The sequence below is a fragment of the Danio aesculapii genome, chromosome 25 (genome assembly GCF_903798145.1).
Source record: "Danio aesculapii chromosome 25, fDanAes4.1, whole genome shotgun sequence".
NCBI classification, from domain to species: Eukaryota; Metazoa; Chordata; class Actinopteri; order Cypriniformes; family Danionidae; genus Danio; species Danio aesculapii.
Window position 1 is genome coordinate 35,309,419 of NC_079459.1, and position 18,549 is coordinate 35,327,967.

The 18,549-nt window shown below is 37.7% G+C and overlaps 1 protein-coding gene across 3 annotated transcripts in view; it reads right to left on the bottom strand.

Moving 5' to 3' along the window:
• fbln1 (fibulin 1) overlaps positions 1 to 18,549 on the bottom strand; it is a 73,141-nt gene that overhangs the window by 16,610 nt on the left and 37,982 nt on the right. The window contains exons 15-16 of one of the 3 annotated variants that reach the window (XM_056451388.1): positions 8,232 to 8,374; positions 6,686 to 6,823 (exon numbers count right to left, since the gene is read on the bottom strand). In XM_056451388.1, the coding sequence (XP_056307363.1) occupies positions 6,686 to 6,823; positions 8,232 to 8,374 (281 nt within the window). Of the gene's footprint in view, positions 1 to 6,685; positions 6,824 to 8,231; positions 8,378 to 14,739; positions 16,248 to 18,549 lie in introns of those variants that run through there. The other 2 variants (XM_056451387.1, XM_056451389.1) reach the window with 2 other exon arrangements.

Here is an 18,549-nt window from a genome sequence, read left to right on the forward strand (position 1 = left end):
TAGCCAGATAAGATTCAGTTCAGTTTGCAGCAATATTGGGTTTAGCTTTGATTACAATCAAATTTAGGTAGCGCTCTATGCAGCAAAAATGTCCACAAATTCTGTCTGGCTCTGGTTATGAGCTGTTGTACAGTTTCAATACATGTCTGACCGATTACAGATACCTGTTTGGAAACAGTCATTACTGCAGAACGTTTTACTGAACTACTTGCAGAGAAGCATATTTGTTTTTATACATCATACCTGCAAACTTTTAGACCATGCGTTGTGTGTATAGATATGCATGGTATATTGCCTGCCAAATCTATATCGACCGATAAACTAGTCTAAAATCTTTAAATTTATAAATTATGTGTTATTTTCGCTGGTTTAAACACGTCACATGCTTGCTGCTCTTAACGGAAATAAGATTTTCTAAACATAAAAGTTTTAATAACTAATAGTCAGAATAAAACCAATAAGACTTTCTCCAGAAGAAAAAATATTATCGGAAATACTGTAGAAAATTCCTTGCTCTGTTAAACATCATTTGGAAAATATTTGAAAAAGTAAAGAAAAAATCACAGGAGGGTGAATAATTTTGATTTCAACTGTATATTAAATCAGTCACCCATTTATAAGTGGCATGGCTGTAGTTTTAAGACTTTTTTGACCAATTACAGATGGTGGAAAGCTGGGGTCTGTACCATAAAGCCCGATTTGGTTAGCCAGATAAGTTTCAGTTTAGTTTGCGCCAATCTTGGGTTTTAGCTTGAATGGACTTCCAGCTTTGATTGCTCTGCGCAGAATTAGCAAAAGATTCTGATTAGCCCTGGTTATGAGTTGTTGTGTAGTTTCAATACATGTCTGACCAATTACAGATAGCGGAAACTTGTTTGAAAACAGTCATTATTGCAGTTTGTTTTACTGAACTACTTGCACAGAAATGCAGAGAAGCATATTTGTTTTTTTACATCATATTTGCAAATGTTTAGACCATGCATTGTGACTATAGATATGCATGGTAAATTGCCTGCCAAATCGATATGGATCAATAAATTAGCCTAAAATCTTTAAATTGATAAATTATGTGTTATTTTCGCTGGTTGAACCACTTTACTTGCTGGCTGCTACTAACTATAATAAGATTTTCTTAACATAATAGTTTTAATAACTAATAGTCAAAATAAAACCAATAAGACTTTCTCCTGAAGAAAAAATAATGTAGGAAATGCTGTAGAAAATTCCTTGCTCTGTTAAACATCATTTGAGAATTATTTGAGAAAGAAAAACAAATTCACAGGAGGGCCAATAATGTAGACTTCATCTGTATGAGGCTCTTCAGTGTAAGGAGGACTGTAGGAACAGAAAGAGGTGGCTCTCGGAAATGCTTTGATGTGGTGTAAAACCAACAGCGCTGGTGCCAGGCCAGACAAACACACACACATGCAGACGTGATGATGTCATGCACGCGACCGCGAGTGTCTGCCGTCGCCAGCGCTGCCAGTTGTTTGTGGCTCTTTTGTGTTATGGTGATTTAGGAAGTCTATTCTTTTGGGCTAGGAGGGGAAACTACCCATGACGTCTGCGCCAATTACACTCTTCAGGCTTTCATTATAATGCGTTTCATCTCAGTCACACTCAACTTTCATGTTCAGGCGCCATTGTGTGGTAAATTAAATAAAGATTTTAACATGAGAACAAACAAGAATTTAGATTGATTTATTTTTCTAACCAGCATTGTTGGTAATTGGTCAAATACTGGTTCAAGACAAAACCTTCTGTAAAATTCATTCATTCATTTTCCTTTGACTTTCCTTCGACCACAGCGGAATGAACCGCCAATTATTACAGTATATGTTTTACGCAGCGGATGCCCTTCCAGCTGGGAAATACCCATACACACTCATACACTACAGCTAATTTAGTTCAACAATTCCCCTAAAGCGCATGTGTTTGGACTTGTGGGGGAAACCGGAGCACCCGGAGGAAACCCACGCCAACACGGGGAGAACATGCAAACTCCACACAGAAATGATACAATAAGTATAGGGCTGCCACAACGAATCGATTAAATCAATAAAAATCGATTACTAAAAGCATTGGCAACGAATTTCAAAATCGATTTGACACAGGGACGTTTGATTATTATAAAACACTTCAGTTCAGCGCGGAGCAGAGTGAACACGGTCTCTCTCGCGCACTTATACAGAGTTCTGTGCCTCATGGACGGGGATGAGGAGGAAGAGAGTTCAACAGCAGGGTCCTACTTTTGTTCAGTTCTGAAGTGAGGAGCGTAAAGTCCCTGGTGCTGATGTTTTACTTGTTATCCAGCTTGACAAGCGTCACAAGTTAGCGTTAGCTCGTTTACCTTTAGAGCGGCAACTGAGAAAATCAAACTAAGCTTTGGCGCGGCGTCTGGCACTGAGGCAGAGAGAGCTCGCGCTGAGCAGAGCTCTCAGAAAGGGACCGTCGGAAAAGGGCTTCTTTTTTCGAAAACAAAACCAACTTAACCCCGCTGAGAAGGACATGTCTTACTATCACAATTATGCAGCCTTTTAACCACCTATTGCTAATTTTATGTTTTAGACATGTAAATACACACACGTACTAGTGAAACAATACATTAGAGTTCATAAAACACACAAGGAAGTCTAACGATCCATTCAAATATAATTTGCCGATGTGTTTCATTCATATCAGATACACATTACACATAGTGAAAGTAACTCTAAAGTTGAATCTACTCTTCTCAAAGTTCACCAGCCACTTACTTGCATGTATTTAGGGAGTAACTGGTGAATTTACATGCTGAATCCTGTGTGTTCTGCTTTTTATCAATGAGGCAAACGCGCGGCTGCTAGTAAACATGGCGACGACCATCTCACGTTATAGATCACGATCACTTACACGTTTATGTGAGCTGGTAAAACTTCTGTTTGAGATTATATCTCATTAAGATGATTTTTCTTACCCAATTCACAAATAATTTAACTTGTTTTAAGCAAACAATCACCTAATCTTAAGGTGTTTTTTCTTCAGAAAACAAGACAATTTCTTATGCTATTTCATTTGTCTAGTATGTACCATGATTTAAAAATATTTAGATATTTGGATTGAAAACAGGACAAAACTACTTCATTTTTTATTTTATTATTATTATTATTAATTTTATTATTATTATTAAACGTTCAGGGATGAGCTTTTTTGAATAAATAAATTTTTTGAATAAATTTTGGGGGGGGTTTTCACCTTTATTGGGATAGAACAGTGGAGGTTACAGACAGGAAAGTATTGGGAGCAGAGAGAGGGGAAGGGTCAGCAAAGGACCTCGAGCTGGGAATCAAACTCAGGTCGCCATGAGCACCATGGTGCTATATGTCACCGCACTTAACCACTAGGCTATTGGCGCCGATGGAAATGAATGCTTTAAAAAAAGAAAAAAATCAATTAATCTAAAAAATAATCGGCAGATTAATCGATTATCAAAATAATCGTTAGTTGCAGCCCTAAATAAATATCTTAAACTAAGAATTATTAATATAATTTATATTTATGTTTATTCTAATGAATCTTATTCATTTGGTAAAGTAAATTTAGCAAATTTACTTTAGTAAATAATAATTTTTAAAATTTATAAATTAATGTTACTCTTGATTATTCAGATGTTAGAATGTAGAATTAGTTTAATTTTTTGTTTAATTTTTTTTTGTTGTTGTTTTGGGCCAATTGAAATGGAGCTCATTTTTATTTTTATTTAGATGGAAAAATAATTAAAACTAACATTTAAATAAAATGAAGCTAAATAGGACAGTATTCTTATATACAAAGGTCCCTCGCTATTACGCGGTTTACTTTTCGTGGCCTCGCAGATTCGCTGATTTTTTTCATGCAATTTGACATGCTTTTATTCTCCATTACATTGTGTTCTGCGTCCTCATTGGCTGTAGACCATTGTCAATCAGTCTCCTCCGTGCCGTGTCTCCTGTATAGTACAGAATGCGTTCAGCCTGCTTAATTTACATAAGTCTTCGATCGCTAGCACTGTGACTCTGAAGTGCTGTAATGTATGCAAGTTTTTTGAGGGAATAATGAGGGACCACTGTAGTTACAAATTGTAAAATTGGCTGAAATCTACTAAACTAAATTTCTTAAATATTTTTAAATACTACAATGGTGTAGGAATAATATAAATAGAAGTCTAATGTAACTAATGCATTAACATACTGGCGTGTGTTTCCCAAATAACGACATAACTCGTGGCTGAACTATCATAGTGCGATGTATCATTTGGGAAAAGACTGATGTAGTGACGAGTGGTTCCCTAAACCGTAGTTGCTTTGTCGTAGATCCATTGCTTGAACCACGTTATAACGTAAACATCCATAATGACACTCTAAATGGGGCGGAGTAACAACTTCTTTAGAGAAAAAAAACATAACCTTTTTGTGCAAATTATATTGTTTTATACGCACACGCATTTAAAAAAAATTCCAATATTAGTTTTGGGAAAAACATGCACTCGCTTTCCATATTAATTGAAATGCAAAATTGCTAATCAGTTCAGGCTGGTGCTGGTGGTGTAATGGTGTGGGGGATATTTTCTTGGCACACTTTGGGTCCATTAGTACCAATTGAGCATCGTGTTCATCCCTTAATGACCACAGTGTCTCCATCTTCTGATGGCTACTTCCAGCACCATGTCATAAAGCGTGAATCATCTCAGACTGGTTTCCTGAACATGATAATGAGTTCACTACTCAAATGGCCTCCACAGTCACCATATCTCAATCCAAAAGAGCAATTATTATTAAGTAGGATAGTTATTTAAAAAAAAAAGTAAAGTCCACTTTTACAATTTGACCCATTCAAACCACTGCAGAAATGTTCTTACCAATATAGCCCATGTCATATACAGTACAGATACATTTCCTAATAAATAACCTACTGTAAATTAAAACCGTTATCGTATGCTATATATTTTTGTTTTCACCAGCTTTGGAAATGTAACGTAAATTCTTATTTTAAATAATAGGTCACCTACAGCTTTCGTCATGAGCCACGGATGCATTCAAAATGCCATAAATGTTTTCCAAGTGCACTACGAAGGGAACGCAATTGTCAGTGTGAAGATTGCTCAAACTGAACTGTGAAAAAATACTTTGAAAGCAAATTACACGTAAGAGAGATGACGTTAATCTTTTTTAAAATCATTCGGAGTTGAAATGTTGGAACGTTGGAAAGGAATAGGGCATAGGGGGGATAACTCGGAATAGAACACTACCAGGAACTCTGCTTCTAACTACAGCTCTAGAGGTGTAGTTGCAAGCGTACAAGTTTGCGACACAGTTTGTGAATGTTCGTTGGAACGATGGATTTGGGAAACGCCAAATCAACAAGTGAAGTTTCATAAACCTATTTCGAGAGGAGCACGTGATATGATTGAGCACGTCTGGCCACTCATCTGTAATCAGTAATAATCCAATCAGAGTGATCCTAGTTTACTACAAATGGATCATTTTCTCCCTAATGTTTTATCTTCGTTTGGAAGAATCCCCCCTTCCACCCCATCTCCTCCTTTTCCTCCCTTTTCTAAAAGGGGAGCTCTCGAGACCGACCTGATCTCGGATCTCCTGATATGCTTATCGACCGGGCGGGAGCCCTGGGCTCAAATATCTCCGAGCTCAGGGTTCTCTCCCGGGACAGCATGCCAAACCTGCTTTATACGCCAAGCATATCTAAGTGGGAACTCTTGAAACTATGTTTGTAACGACGGAACTTGCGACCTTACTCGGCTAACGATAGTTTTCGGAAATGCACCCCTGATTAATCAACTACGTATGTATAAATTTAAATCTGTTATAAATTGCAGTATGCTGTTGCACATTGCATGTAATCATATTAAAGGTGTCTAAAGTCCAGAGTCTTTTATAGTCACGATGCTAAAAATTCATTAATCTGACATATATAATCACCAAAGCCTGAAGAGAAACCGTTTTGTCTACATAAACACACGACTGAACGGCAATAAACTTTCCTCGACCTTGATTGATTTCAAAGTTCATAGCTGCTGATTATTTTGCGGTACGGTTGTAGACGTTTCACCCCATCTTACATAATCTATGATTGAATTTGATTTTAATATCACTTCAAGGGACGTCAAGCAGAGCATGGTTCTCATCAGTCTCACCCACATTTCTATAAACTTCATTTCTATGGTCTTCCCAATAACCTTTGTGTGAAAGCGCACCAACAATAACCGTCTGGACACTGAAAAAAAACCCCTCTGTGTGAGCTTTTCAGAGTGTCCTGGAAAAACAGACAGAGAACACATTAAAGTCGGTCATGCCACAAAAGTGGGGAAACAAGGCCACATGCTTATAGCGAAGGAAAAACATGGGATGAACAACACATGGACGAGGGTCTTCAAACACAGCCGAAAAAATGCTGTAGACTCGGCAGGCCTGAAATCACACTGTCGGAATGAGTTAGCCTGAATAAACCTCTCCGTGCAGATTCCTGCTCCCGCAAAGAGACACATATGCATTTGGTTTGTTTAAAAAAATAAATAATTAAACGAGGAGAATCTTTCGTAATGGGAAATTAGGTCAGAAAACCACTCGATTTGAATGGGATTTCCAGACAGGGATGCCACAGGGCTCGGTCTGCGGACCGCTGGCATTGTTAGATTCACAGTGACACTCACCCACGATCATCCCGTGATCCAGACGCTTGATTATGTCGAAGGAATTCTGGATGTTTCCTTCAAGGATGTCATAGACGATCTCCGGGGACTCCATGTGAGGGAGATGGGAAGGTGTGGGGGATCGCAGGAATACGATTTCTGGAAAAAACGAACCATTTTTATTAGGAGCCTCTTTGACGCTGTGTGGTTCTGAGATGCTCGCGCTGAATTAAGGCCTGATGTTTGGCTCGCTGATTGCCATTGTTTTGTTGTTCTTGGAGCCACGGTTGTCAATAGATTATTGGGTTTCTTAATCCCTGCTGTGTGTGTGTGCGTAAACAAAAGATTGCGCAAAATTCACGCTTCTGTCTTTCTGCCTGTCATTTTATGACTAGTTTTGCCTTGTGTTGTCACTATTGTGTCTTTGTTGTGTTCTGTTTATCATTGCATCATTATAGATGTCATTCTATTATTCTATCAGTCGTTCCATTTGTCATTCTATTGGAGTATACTGTTCGACATGTCATTGTTGTTCTGTATCTCTGTCTGCTGTTTCAATCTATGCATAAAAACAAACCAGAGACAAAGATTACACAGAAATTCACACTTGAGAACTGGCTCCCAGGGTTTCTGCAGGGTCTTAAATTCATTGGAATATTATCTTGTAGGTCTTAAAGCAATTTAAACAGGTCTTAATTTTCCTGTGTCCATGTAAAGCTACGCAGTGGGGCAGACAGACACCCATCCAGTTATCATCAATCCATCAGAAAACTGTTTATAATTCTATTTATCATTATGGTTTAATTTTCTTCCTCATAATAACATCAGTTTAAAAGTTCTCAACAACAGAATTTTCAACAACATAATACACTGTGATGTAGCCTGGTTTGTTAGTATGTTGGATCGTTTTGCTTTCTCACTACAATTGATCCGCCCCAGAGTTTGTTGCAATCGAGCTGAGACCACCTCATTCAGAGGATCTCGGACTGATTGATTTGGCACGAATCCGAGTGCGATTGCGGGATTCACACACACCAAACGAACTGCGCCAACAGGGCAAACGAGACCGGTTCAGAAACAAACTTCTAGGTGTGAAAACACCCTAAGACTGTATTTGCACACAATAGACAAACAGTTGCAGCCAAATTAAACTTTAGTAACAAGGCAGAACTGGCCCAATTGAGCCAGTAACCATGCTGTCTGCTGTCCCGAGTGTCTCGCATGCTGGCCCCAGACCATCGGGCAGTCCTTATTGTCGAGCCCTGAGATAACATCATTATTTTTTTATATGTTTTAAAGTAAAACGAAAGTGTATGTTATACAGAGCCTTGTCAATTGCAGAGCTCATCTACTAAATAACAAAAAACCCTGGTAAGCCGGGTAAGAAAAAGTCACTCAAAAGTAATGTAACGCATTATTTACCATAAAAAGTAGCTACGTAATGCAACTAGTTACTTAGTTTAAGGGGAGTAACTTAATATTGTAATGCATTGCTTTCAAGACTAACTTTCCCCAACACTGTAGAGTAGTGTGTGTGTAGTCGGTGAGGTGTGTACTGTGACTGTACCTTCTGGTTTGTTGAACTCTCTGAAGGTGGGTAGAGAGATGGCAGTGTGCGAGGTGGACAGGATGGGATTGAGCACACAGGAGATGTCATTGTGCTGGCAGGACTTGACACAGCGGATGATATCAGCTCGGTCCACCCGCGGCCTGCTAGAGGAATAACACATAATAACACCATCTGATAGAGGAACAATATAATCTGGGGCCTGTATCATAATGCTGGCTTAACAAACTCCGGATTGCTGTATTAGTTTCAAGTTGACAAACCAAACATGTGCAGTCAGGCTTTGTTGGTACCATGAAGCTGATCATCAGCTTTGTGTGTAACTCAGGCTTTCCTACTGAGATCATGAGGGTGTGCAAATGAAGGCAGGACATCAGTAGCCTAAACATATATGTTGAACATAACCTTAACATTTAACCAGAACATAACCAAAACATAAATAGAAAATAACCTGAACATAAACAGAACAATTGTAGTGATTAGAGACAAGCTATCTTTGTGGTACCAAAAACCCAGGATTGGTACAAACTAAACTGAAACTTAACCTGTGCACATAACCACAACATAACCTGAACCCACAAATAGAACATAGCCAAAAAATAAACAAAATATAATGTGAGCATAACCAGAGCATAAAGTAATCAAAACCTGGACATAAACACAACAGAGAACAAAATCTAAACATAACCAGAACACATAACCAGATGTTAACCTAAAAGAAGAACATTATGAGAAGATAACCAGAACATATAACCAGAAAATAACCTACTTAACCTGAGCACATAAGCACAACATAACCTTAACCCATAAACAGAACATAACCAAAACATAAACAGAACAAAACCAAAATATAAAATGAACATAACCAGAAAATAACCAAAAATGGGCATTACCAAGAGATACCCTGAACACATAATCACAACATAACACAAACCCATAAATAGAACATAGCCTGAACATAACCAAAACATAAACAATATAACCTGGGCATAACCAGAACATAAAGAGTACAAACCCTGAACATAAACAGAATATAGAACAAAATCTGAACTTATAACCACAAAATAACCTAGAAAAACAACATAACCAGAACAGGTTAGCCATGCAGCATAAGATAGAATGGCAACAAATTGTGATTTAAACTATGCTTACATTTGTGAAACCAAAAAGTTTGGTGCAAACAAAACCGAAACTTAACCTGAGCACATAACCACAACATAACCTGAACCCATAAACAGAACATAACCAAAACATAAACAGAACAAAACCAGACTATAAATAGAAAATTACTTTAGAAAGAACATAACCAGAAGATAAGTTTTACACATAACACGAACCCATAAATAGAACACAACCTGAACACAACCAAAACATAAACAGTATAACCTGAGCATAAGCAGAACATAAAAAGAACAAAACCTGAACATATAACCAGAACATAACCTAAAAAACAGAATATAACCTGAACATATGCTGCTCGGAACAGGTTAGCCATGCAGCATTGGCTACATTAGCAACAAATAGGGATTATATCCAAGCTACCTTCGTGGTACCAAAAACCCAGGATTGGTGCAAACTAAACTGAAACTTAACCTGAGCACATGACCTGAACCCACAAACAGAACATAACCTGAACAAAACCAGAACATAAGCTGAACACATAACACAAATCCATAAATAAAACATAATCTGAACATAACCAAAACATAAACAATATAACCAGAACATAGAACAAAATCTGAACATAACCTGAACATATACAGTAAATAGCAAATAACCTAAAAAAGCAACATAATCTAAACATAACCAGAACATATCCTGGCCTGGAACAGGTTAGCCATGCAGCATAAGTTACCATGGCAACAAATAGTGATTAAAGTCAAGCTACCTTTGTGGTACCAAAAACTCTAGGATTGGTGCAAACTAAACCAAAGAATTCTTAATCCGGCTGCATAGTACAGGCCCCTGATGGGGGAACAGCGCACAATCTGAAGCGCTGAGTATCTGCTAATGATGGCGGATCATCTTTCTCTCACTGACGACATGCTAACACGCTAATCACCACACACACAGTAGAGCCCATTGTGAGATGCCTCGCGTAATCCGTGGTGATGACTGGGGAAAATAATCGTCCCGCAAGCGGACTGTTTCCAGCAGCGGGCGGCTGAAACCTTCACTGTATAAATATTATGTGCACAAATACACTGGTCACTCTTAATATGCAGCTCATAACACAAACAATCAGGTTTTGGGGGGTAAAAACGCAAAGAGAGGCCAAAAATCACACCACTGGAGAATCGGTGGTCCGGTTTACTGTTAGCTGCTCACTTTTTTTTTGCGAGTTGTGACATTGATGTAAAAGCTTTTCCAAAAAATGTTGGGTTGAGCTGCATGCATTCCCAGTTTGGTAGCCCAAAATCTCTTGTGGAGTTTATGGGACATAAATTTTTGTCCCGTGGACGTTATTTAAAGCTGCATTTGGAGCACAAATTAATTCTCTATTATATCTGAGATGTTCCAGCAGAGGAGTTATTCAATGGCAGTGCATTTAGTTTTTAGTCAGTCAGTGTTGAACGTTAGTCATACAAGCTGATATTGTCTTACAGCGAGGAAAATAAGTATTGAACGTCAGCATTTTTCTCAGAAAACATATTTATAAAGGTGCCGTTGACTTAAAAATTTTCCCCAGATGTTGGTAACAACCAAAGACATCCATATATGCAGAGAAAACAAATCTAATTAGTTTACAAGTGAAGTTCTGTGTAAGAAGTAAAAAGCACTGAACACATGAAGAAAGGAAGGTGTAGAAAGGCAGTGAACGCCCAGACAGCAGCAGATATGAATTATTCCTAGGAAAAACCCTGATGTGTTCAATACATATTTCCCTCCACTGTATATGGATTACTGTAATTTTATCATCAGCTACTGTTCGATGTCTTTAAATGTGTAAAAGACACTGTAATAGATACTATAATAATTGAATATAATAAGACACCACAATAATTGAAATATAATCTCAGCTACAGACTATCAGTGTTGATCATTTGTGGTTTCTAAATTGAGATTTTAACAAATATTAACATATATATATATATATATATATATATATATATATATATATATATATATATATATATATATATATATATATATATATATATATATATATATTTATTTATTTATTTATTTATTTATTTATTTATTTTTTGTCTAAATAAAAAAGTTTTATTTTTAAACATACTTAGACAAAACATAATATTTTATTAACAATAAAACAAGTTAAAAGATGAACATTTTCTAATAATTTGTCTAATATTTACCTTTATTCAATTTTTAAATAAGGATTTATCTTCAAATTGTACAATATCTTAAAGAAAATGCAGTACATATTTATTCAATAAGACAACATGTAACACGTCAAAATTTTTCTCAGAATACATAATTCAGGTGCCGCTGACTTGAAATTTTCTCCAGATGTTGATAACTACTAAAGAAATCCATATATGCAAAGAAAACAAATCGAATTATTACAAAGAAGTTTCTGTGTAATAAAATAAAATGATGCAGGGAAGATGTATTGAACACATGAAGAAAGGAAGGTGTAGAAAGGCAGTGAACGCCCAGACAGCAGCTGATATGAATTATTCCCAGGAAATAAACTGATGTGTTCACTGTATATGGATTACTGTAATTTTATCATCAGCTGCTGTTCGATGTCTTTAAATGTGTAAAAGACTCTGTAATAGATACTATAATAATTGAATATAATAAGACACCACAATAATTGAAATATAATCTCAGCTACAGACTATCAGTGTTGATCATTTGAGGTTATTTTTAAATATATTTAGACAACATATAATATTTTATTAACGTTGAATATGAAAATGTATCTCCAAATTAAATACTTTTATAAATGAAATGTGTTTGAAATTATATATATAAAAAATGTGAAAAATTGCGATTTTAAAAAAGTTAAAATATGAAATTTCTTTAAATATTTTGTGTAGTGTTTACCAAACCCTAATTTTAAATAAGGGCTTATCTTCAAATTGTACAGTATCATAAACAAATGAAGTATAATAAGACAAAGTGTAACTGTAATAAGAAGTTGTAACATTCACATCGTCTAATATTTCATATTTTTGTCTGAAAAACAACTTTTAATCATTTATTTCTAAAAAAAATTATCATATTTTGACAGTTATAAACCAAATGAATAGTTTAAATACATAATTAGATTAAACGCTGTGATGTTTTGTATAGATATATTACTCCAACACTGCACTTTCACAACAAGATATTACTCAATAATTAATAATAATCATAACAAATTATAATGTAATCCTACAAATCAACATTCTGTGGAGTCCGCTAGCATTATAACATGAACACTTGATCATAATTGAAGAACTAACACTATACACACACACACACACACACACATCTATTTATTTAACAACACACAGCTAACATTCATTCATTCATTTTCCTTCAGCTTAGTCCCTTATTCATCAGAGGCCGCCACAGCGGAATGAACCGCCAACTATTCCAGCATATGTTTTACACAGCAGATGCCCTTCCAGCTGCAACCCAGTACTGGGAAACACCCATACACACTCATTAACACACACACACACACACTCATACACTACGGCCAATTTAGTTTGTCAATTCCCCTATATGTGTTTGGGCTGTGGGGGAAACCCACGCCAATAAGGGGAGGACATGCAAACTCCACACAGAAACGCCAACTAGTCCAGCAGGGACTCAAACCAGTGACCTTCTTGCTGTGCTAACCACTGAGCCACCGTGCCGCCCTAATTTAATCTGATTTCTAATGAGTGTGTGATGATTATTTGGCCCTCAGATGTTGGACATGATCTCCGGTCTGAAGAGTCCAGCCGCTGCGCACAGACCTGTAATTAGCAATTAGCGGGTGGGTCCACGTTTAGCTAAGACTGAAGCCAAAGCCACAAAAGCTCCTGCTGCATATAATACACACAACACACACACACACACACACACACTCAAACACTAAAGAACAGGCTAACATCAAAGCTAGCATTAGCCAAGTGCTTCATCCACACGAGTGACTCTCTTCGTTAACGCTATCACTATTGTGTGTGTGTGTTGATGGAGAACCAACACAAACACTGCGGCAGAGCTGTGGAAGTGGAGAAACACACACACACACACACACACACACTGAGAGAAATGAATGTGTCTGTCATTTAAAGGGGAGCTATTATGCAAAACTCACTCAGATAAGGGGTGTGGACATAGTGTGTATGGGTGTTTCCCAGTACCGGGTTGCAGCTGGAAGGGCATCCGGTTTGTAAAACATATGCTGGAATAGTTGGCGGTTCATTCCGCTGTGGCGACCCCCCCTGATGAATAAGGGACTAAGCTGAAGGAAAAAGAATGAGTGTGTGTGTTTGTTAGGGTGTGTGATTGTATGTGTGTTGTGTCTATGTGTGTATTTAGTTGTCTTTGTGTGTGTGTGCGTGTGTGTGTGTGTGTTGGTTGTGAGTGAGCAAATGAGTGACTGAGAGTGTGTATGTATATCTGTACGAGTGTGTGTCTTTGCGTATGTGCTCGCTTGTGTGTGTGTGTGTGTGTTTGTTTATGTGAATGTGTGTTTCTCTGTATGTACACTATGTGTGTTTGTGCAGTATGTGGTTGTTAGTGTGTGTGTGTGCAGGATGTGTAAGTTTGTTTGTGTGTGTGTGTGTGTGTGTGTGTGTGTACAGTATATGGTTGTTAGTGTGTGTGTGCGTGTGTGTGTGTGTATGTTTGTTGGTGTGTGTGTGTGTGTGTACGTGTATTTTGTTGGTGTGTGTGTGTACAATGTCTATGTTTGTGTGTGTGTGTGTGTGTGTGTGTGCAGGATGTGTATGTGTGGTGTGTGTGTACAGTATATGGTTGTTAGTGTGTGTGTGTGCAGAGTATGTGTATGTTTCTGTGTGTGTATCTACAGTATGTTTATGTTTGTTGGTGTGTGTGTTTATGTACAATATGTGGTTATTGGGTGTGTGTGTGTGTGTGTGTGTGTGTGTGTGTGTGTGCGTAGTATGTGTGTGTTTTTGTGTGTATGTGCTTTGCGTATGCATGTTTGTGGGGTGTGTGTGTGTGTGTGTGTGTGTGCGCAGTATGTGTGTGTTTTTGTGCATATGTGCTGTGCGTATGCATGTTTGTGGTATGTGTGTGTGTGTGCGCAGTATGTTTGTGTGTGTGTGTGTGTGTGTGTGTGTGTGTGCAGTATATGTGTGTTTTTGTGCGTATGTGCTATGCGTATGCATGTTTGTGGTGTGTGTGTGTGCGCAGTATGTTTGTGTGTGTGTCTGTGTGCAGTATGTGTGTGTTTTTGTGCGTATGTGCTATGCGTATGCATGTTTGTGGGGTATGTGTGTGTGCGCAGTATGTTTGTGTGTAAAATATATTTGTTTAATTTATTACAGATGTGCAACACACACACACACACACACACACACGCACACACATAAAGGAATGTTAAAGTCAGTAAAGTTTTATTAGAAAATAAGACAGACTAGACTAATAATAATAGATAGTGACAGCAGTTGGTTTGTGTTGCGTAACGGCGCCATCTAAAGGCGGATCACAGTTTGAGCTTCAGTATATAATGATGATGAACAGCAGATCTGATCTCTTCACATTACAGTCAGATAATTACAGCAGAATCTCCCGCTTCAGCTCTTTACGTGTGGCTCATACGCCTCTTATACTCCTCTTATCTCAGAAATCAGCTTCAATCAAATGCAATCAGTGTGTTACTGTGACAATTTCTAGAAGTAAAACCTCAGCTAAAATTCATGAACTCTATTTATAATAACCTTTACTGTAAATCAGTATTTAAAAATGTGATTTTTTTTTACATTATGCATGGACGATTCACTAAAATGATTATTATTTGTATTCATTGCAGATGTTTAAATCATTTTTATTCATTTAAAAAGTGTTACAGATTTCAGATTCGTGATAAATAATTAGCTACTGCTCATTTCTTTATGTATTACACCTTTTTACTTTTATTTATTTTTTACTCTTAGTTTATTTCCTTGATTTGTTTTCATCTTTTTCCTGAATAATTGTAACACTTTTTATGCATTATTTACCAGAAATCTGCATTTTTAGATTAGATCTCTTTTCTAACCAATTCAAGTACATGTCAGCTTACACTAACCATACCCCTAACCCAAACCTAACAGTCTACTTATAATCTATTGAGAATAGTTGCAATGTAATTTAAATTCAACAAATGGACCATCAAAATAAAGTGATATGTATATATATTTTTTTTTTTTATTTTTTTTTTACCAATTTATGTGAATATTTGACAAAATATCAGTTTTAAATGTGCTCAATCTGTTTAATAGTTTGTGCTTGCTTTTTTATTTGTGACCGTTTTTTAATCAGAGTTTTTACCACCATATTTCACTGAAGAGTTTTACCACTAATTAAAAATGACAACTATTTGACCTCTTTATTATCTTATTTACTGATAATCTATTGAGTTAAAAGTTTTATGTTGATAAATCAGACTAAATTTTGCACTAAAAATTGACTCTTGATTTCCTTCCCAGAATCCCCTTAAAGGCTGTATATTTGCAAGCATGATTAGCTCATTGGCTAATAGCGTTGCTGATGTCGTCGGGCGTGACGAACAGCCGAATCTTGAACAGGTAAATGCTCAGATGGCCGAAACGCTTCAGCTTCATCTCCAGCGCGATCTGGAAGTCCTGCGGTTGAGCGATGGGTTTCTGCAGCACCAGGACGCCGCCGTGATCCAGACGTTTGGCGGCGAAGAATCCGTCCCGGTTCCCATCCACGATGGCCACCTCGATATCGTCCCCGAGCGCAGTGTTGGACGGGCCCATGCGGAAGAGGTCAGTGGGGACGGGGATTTTGGCGGGAAATGTCAGCTGGTAGTAGGTGATGCGGACGGGTAACGCCATACACTCGTTAGACTGATTACAAGACAAGCGCTCGCAGCGGCTGCAGACGCACACAAGAAGACAAGAAAACACACACATAACACACAGCGGTTACAAGGAGGTGGAGCTAGACATGCATAGGGGCAGGGTTTGATTTGTGCGGGGAGGAGCATTTATTGTGACATCACAGAGGGACACGCCCCCTCATTTTCTCCACACTAAACATAAAGAAATAAAAATGAGGTCATCTTTTTTGGAATCACTATAGAGAAAATTGAGTGGGTGGGGTTTAATCAAGGGGGAGGAGCATTCATTGTGACATCACAGAGGGACACGCCCCCTCATTTTCTCCATAATAAACATAAAGAAATATAAATGAGGTCATCTTTTTTGGCCTCACTATAGAGAAAATTGAGTGGGTGGGGTTTAATCAAGGGGGAGGAGCATTCATAGTGGCATCAAAGAGAGACACGCCCACTCATTTTCTCCATTAAGACACAAAGTGATTGTGATGTATCGAATTTATTGGGAATCATTATGGAGAAAATTGAGGGGGTGTGGTTTGTAGGTGGGGTTTAATCAAGAAGGAGGAGCATTCATAGTGAAATCACAGACAGACATGCACACATTTTCTCCATAATGACACAGGTAGTGATTATGAAGTATGAATTTGTTTTGGAATCATTATGGAGAAAATTGAGGGGGTGTGGCCTGTGGGTGGGGTTTAATCAAGGGGTAGGAGCATTCATAGTGGCATCACAGCGAGACATGCCCAGTTGTTTTCTCTATAAAGACACTTAAAATATTTGTGATTTTTGAATATTTAGAATATTTATGGCTTTTGGGTGGGGTTTAATCATGGGGGAGGAGCATTCACAATGACATCACAGACACAAAGCCCAATCAATTTATAGTTTTTTTCATCACTATGCAGAAAATAGAGGGGGTGTGGCTTGTGGGTGGGGTTTAATCAAGGGGGAGGAGCATTCATAGTGGCATCACAGTCAAACACATTCACTCATTTTCTCCATAAAGACATAGGAAGTTATTGTGATGTATAAATATTTTTGAAATCATTATGGTGAAAATTGAGGGGGCGTGGCTTATGGTTGTGGTTTAATCAAGGGGAGGAGCATTCATAGTGAAATTACAGCGAGACACAACCACTCATTTTCTCTAAAAAAAACTAAATATTAGTGATACATATCATTTTTTTGAATGATTATGGAGAAAATTAAGGGTGTGTGGTTTGTAGGTGTGGTTTAATCAAGGGGAGGAGCATTCATAGTGAAATCACAGACAGACACACCCACTCTTTTTCTCTAAAATAAACAGAAATAGTGATGCATGTCATTTATTTGAATCCTTATGGAGAAAATTAAGGGGGTGTGGTTTGTGGGTGGGGCTTATTGATGGGGTGGAGCATTCACAATGACATCACAGACAGGAACACCCACTCATTTTCATATTAAAAATCAAGAGGGTGTGGCTTAATCAAGGAGGTGGTGCATTCATGGTGACATCACAGACAGGCACGCCCATTCATTTTCTCCATGAAGACGCTAGAACTAATTGTGGTTTATCAAAATAATTTTGAAATCATTATGGAGAAAACCAAGGGGTGTGGCTTGTGGGTGTGGTTTAATCAAAGGGGAGGAGCATTCACAGTGACATCACAGACAGACATGCCCACTCAGTTTCTCCATAAAGACACAGGAAATGTTTGTGATTCATGTCATTTTTTTGTGAAATCATTATGGGGAAAATCAAGGGGTGGGGTTTAACCAGGGGGAGGAGCATTCATAGTGGTGTCACAGACAGTCACGCCCACTCATTTTCTCCATAAAGACACAAAAGTGTTTGTGATGCATCTCATTAATATGAAATCATATTGGAGAAAATTAAGGGGTGTGGTTTGTGGGATGGGTTTAATCAAGGGGGAGGGGCATTCATAGTGAATTCACAGAGAGACACACCTACTAATTTTCTCTATAATGAACAGAAATATTAGGGATGTAATTTTTTAGGAACTATTATGGAGAAAATTGAGAGGGCGTGGTTTGTGGGTGGGGTTTAATCAAAGGGAAGGAGCATTCATAGTGACATCAGACATGCCCACTCATTTTCTCCATAAAGACACAGGAAATGTTTGTAATGTATCTAATTAATTTAGAATCGTTATGGAGAAAACTGAGGGGGTGGGGTTTAATTAAGGGGGAGGAACATTCACAATGACATCACAGAGAGACAGACCCATTCATTTTCTCCATAAGGATGCAGAAACTAATTGTGGTTCATCAAAATAATTTTGAAATCATTATAGAGAAAACCAAGGGGTGTGGTTTAATCAAAGGGGAGGAGCA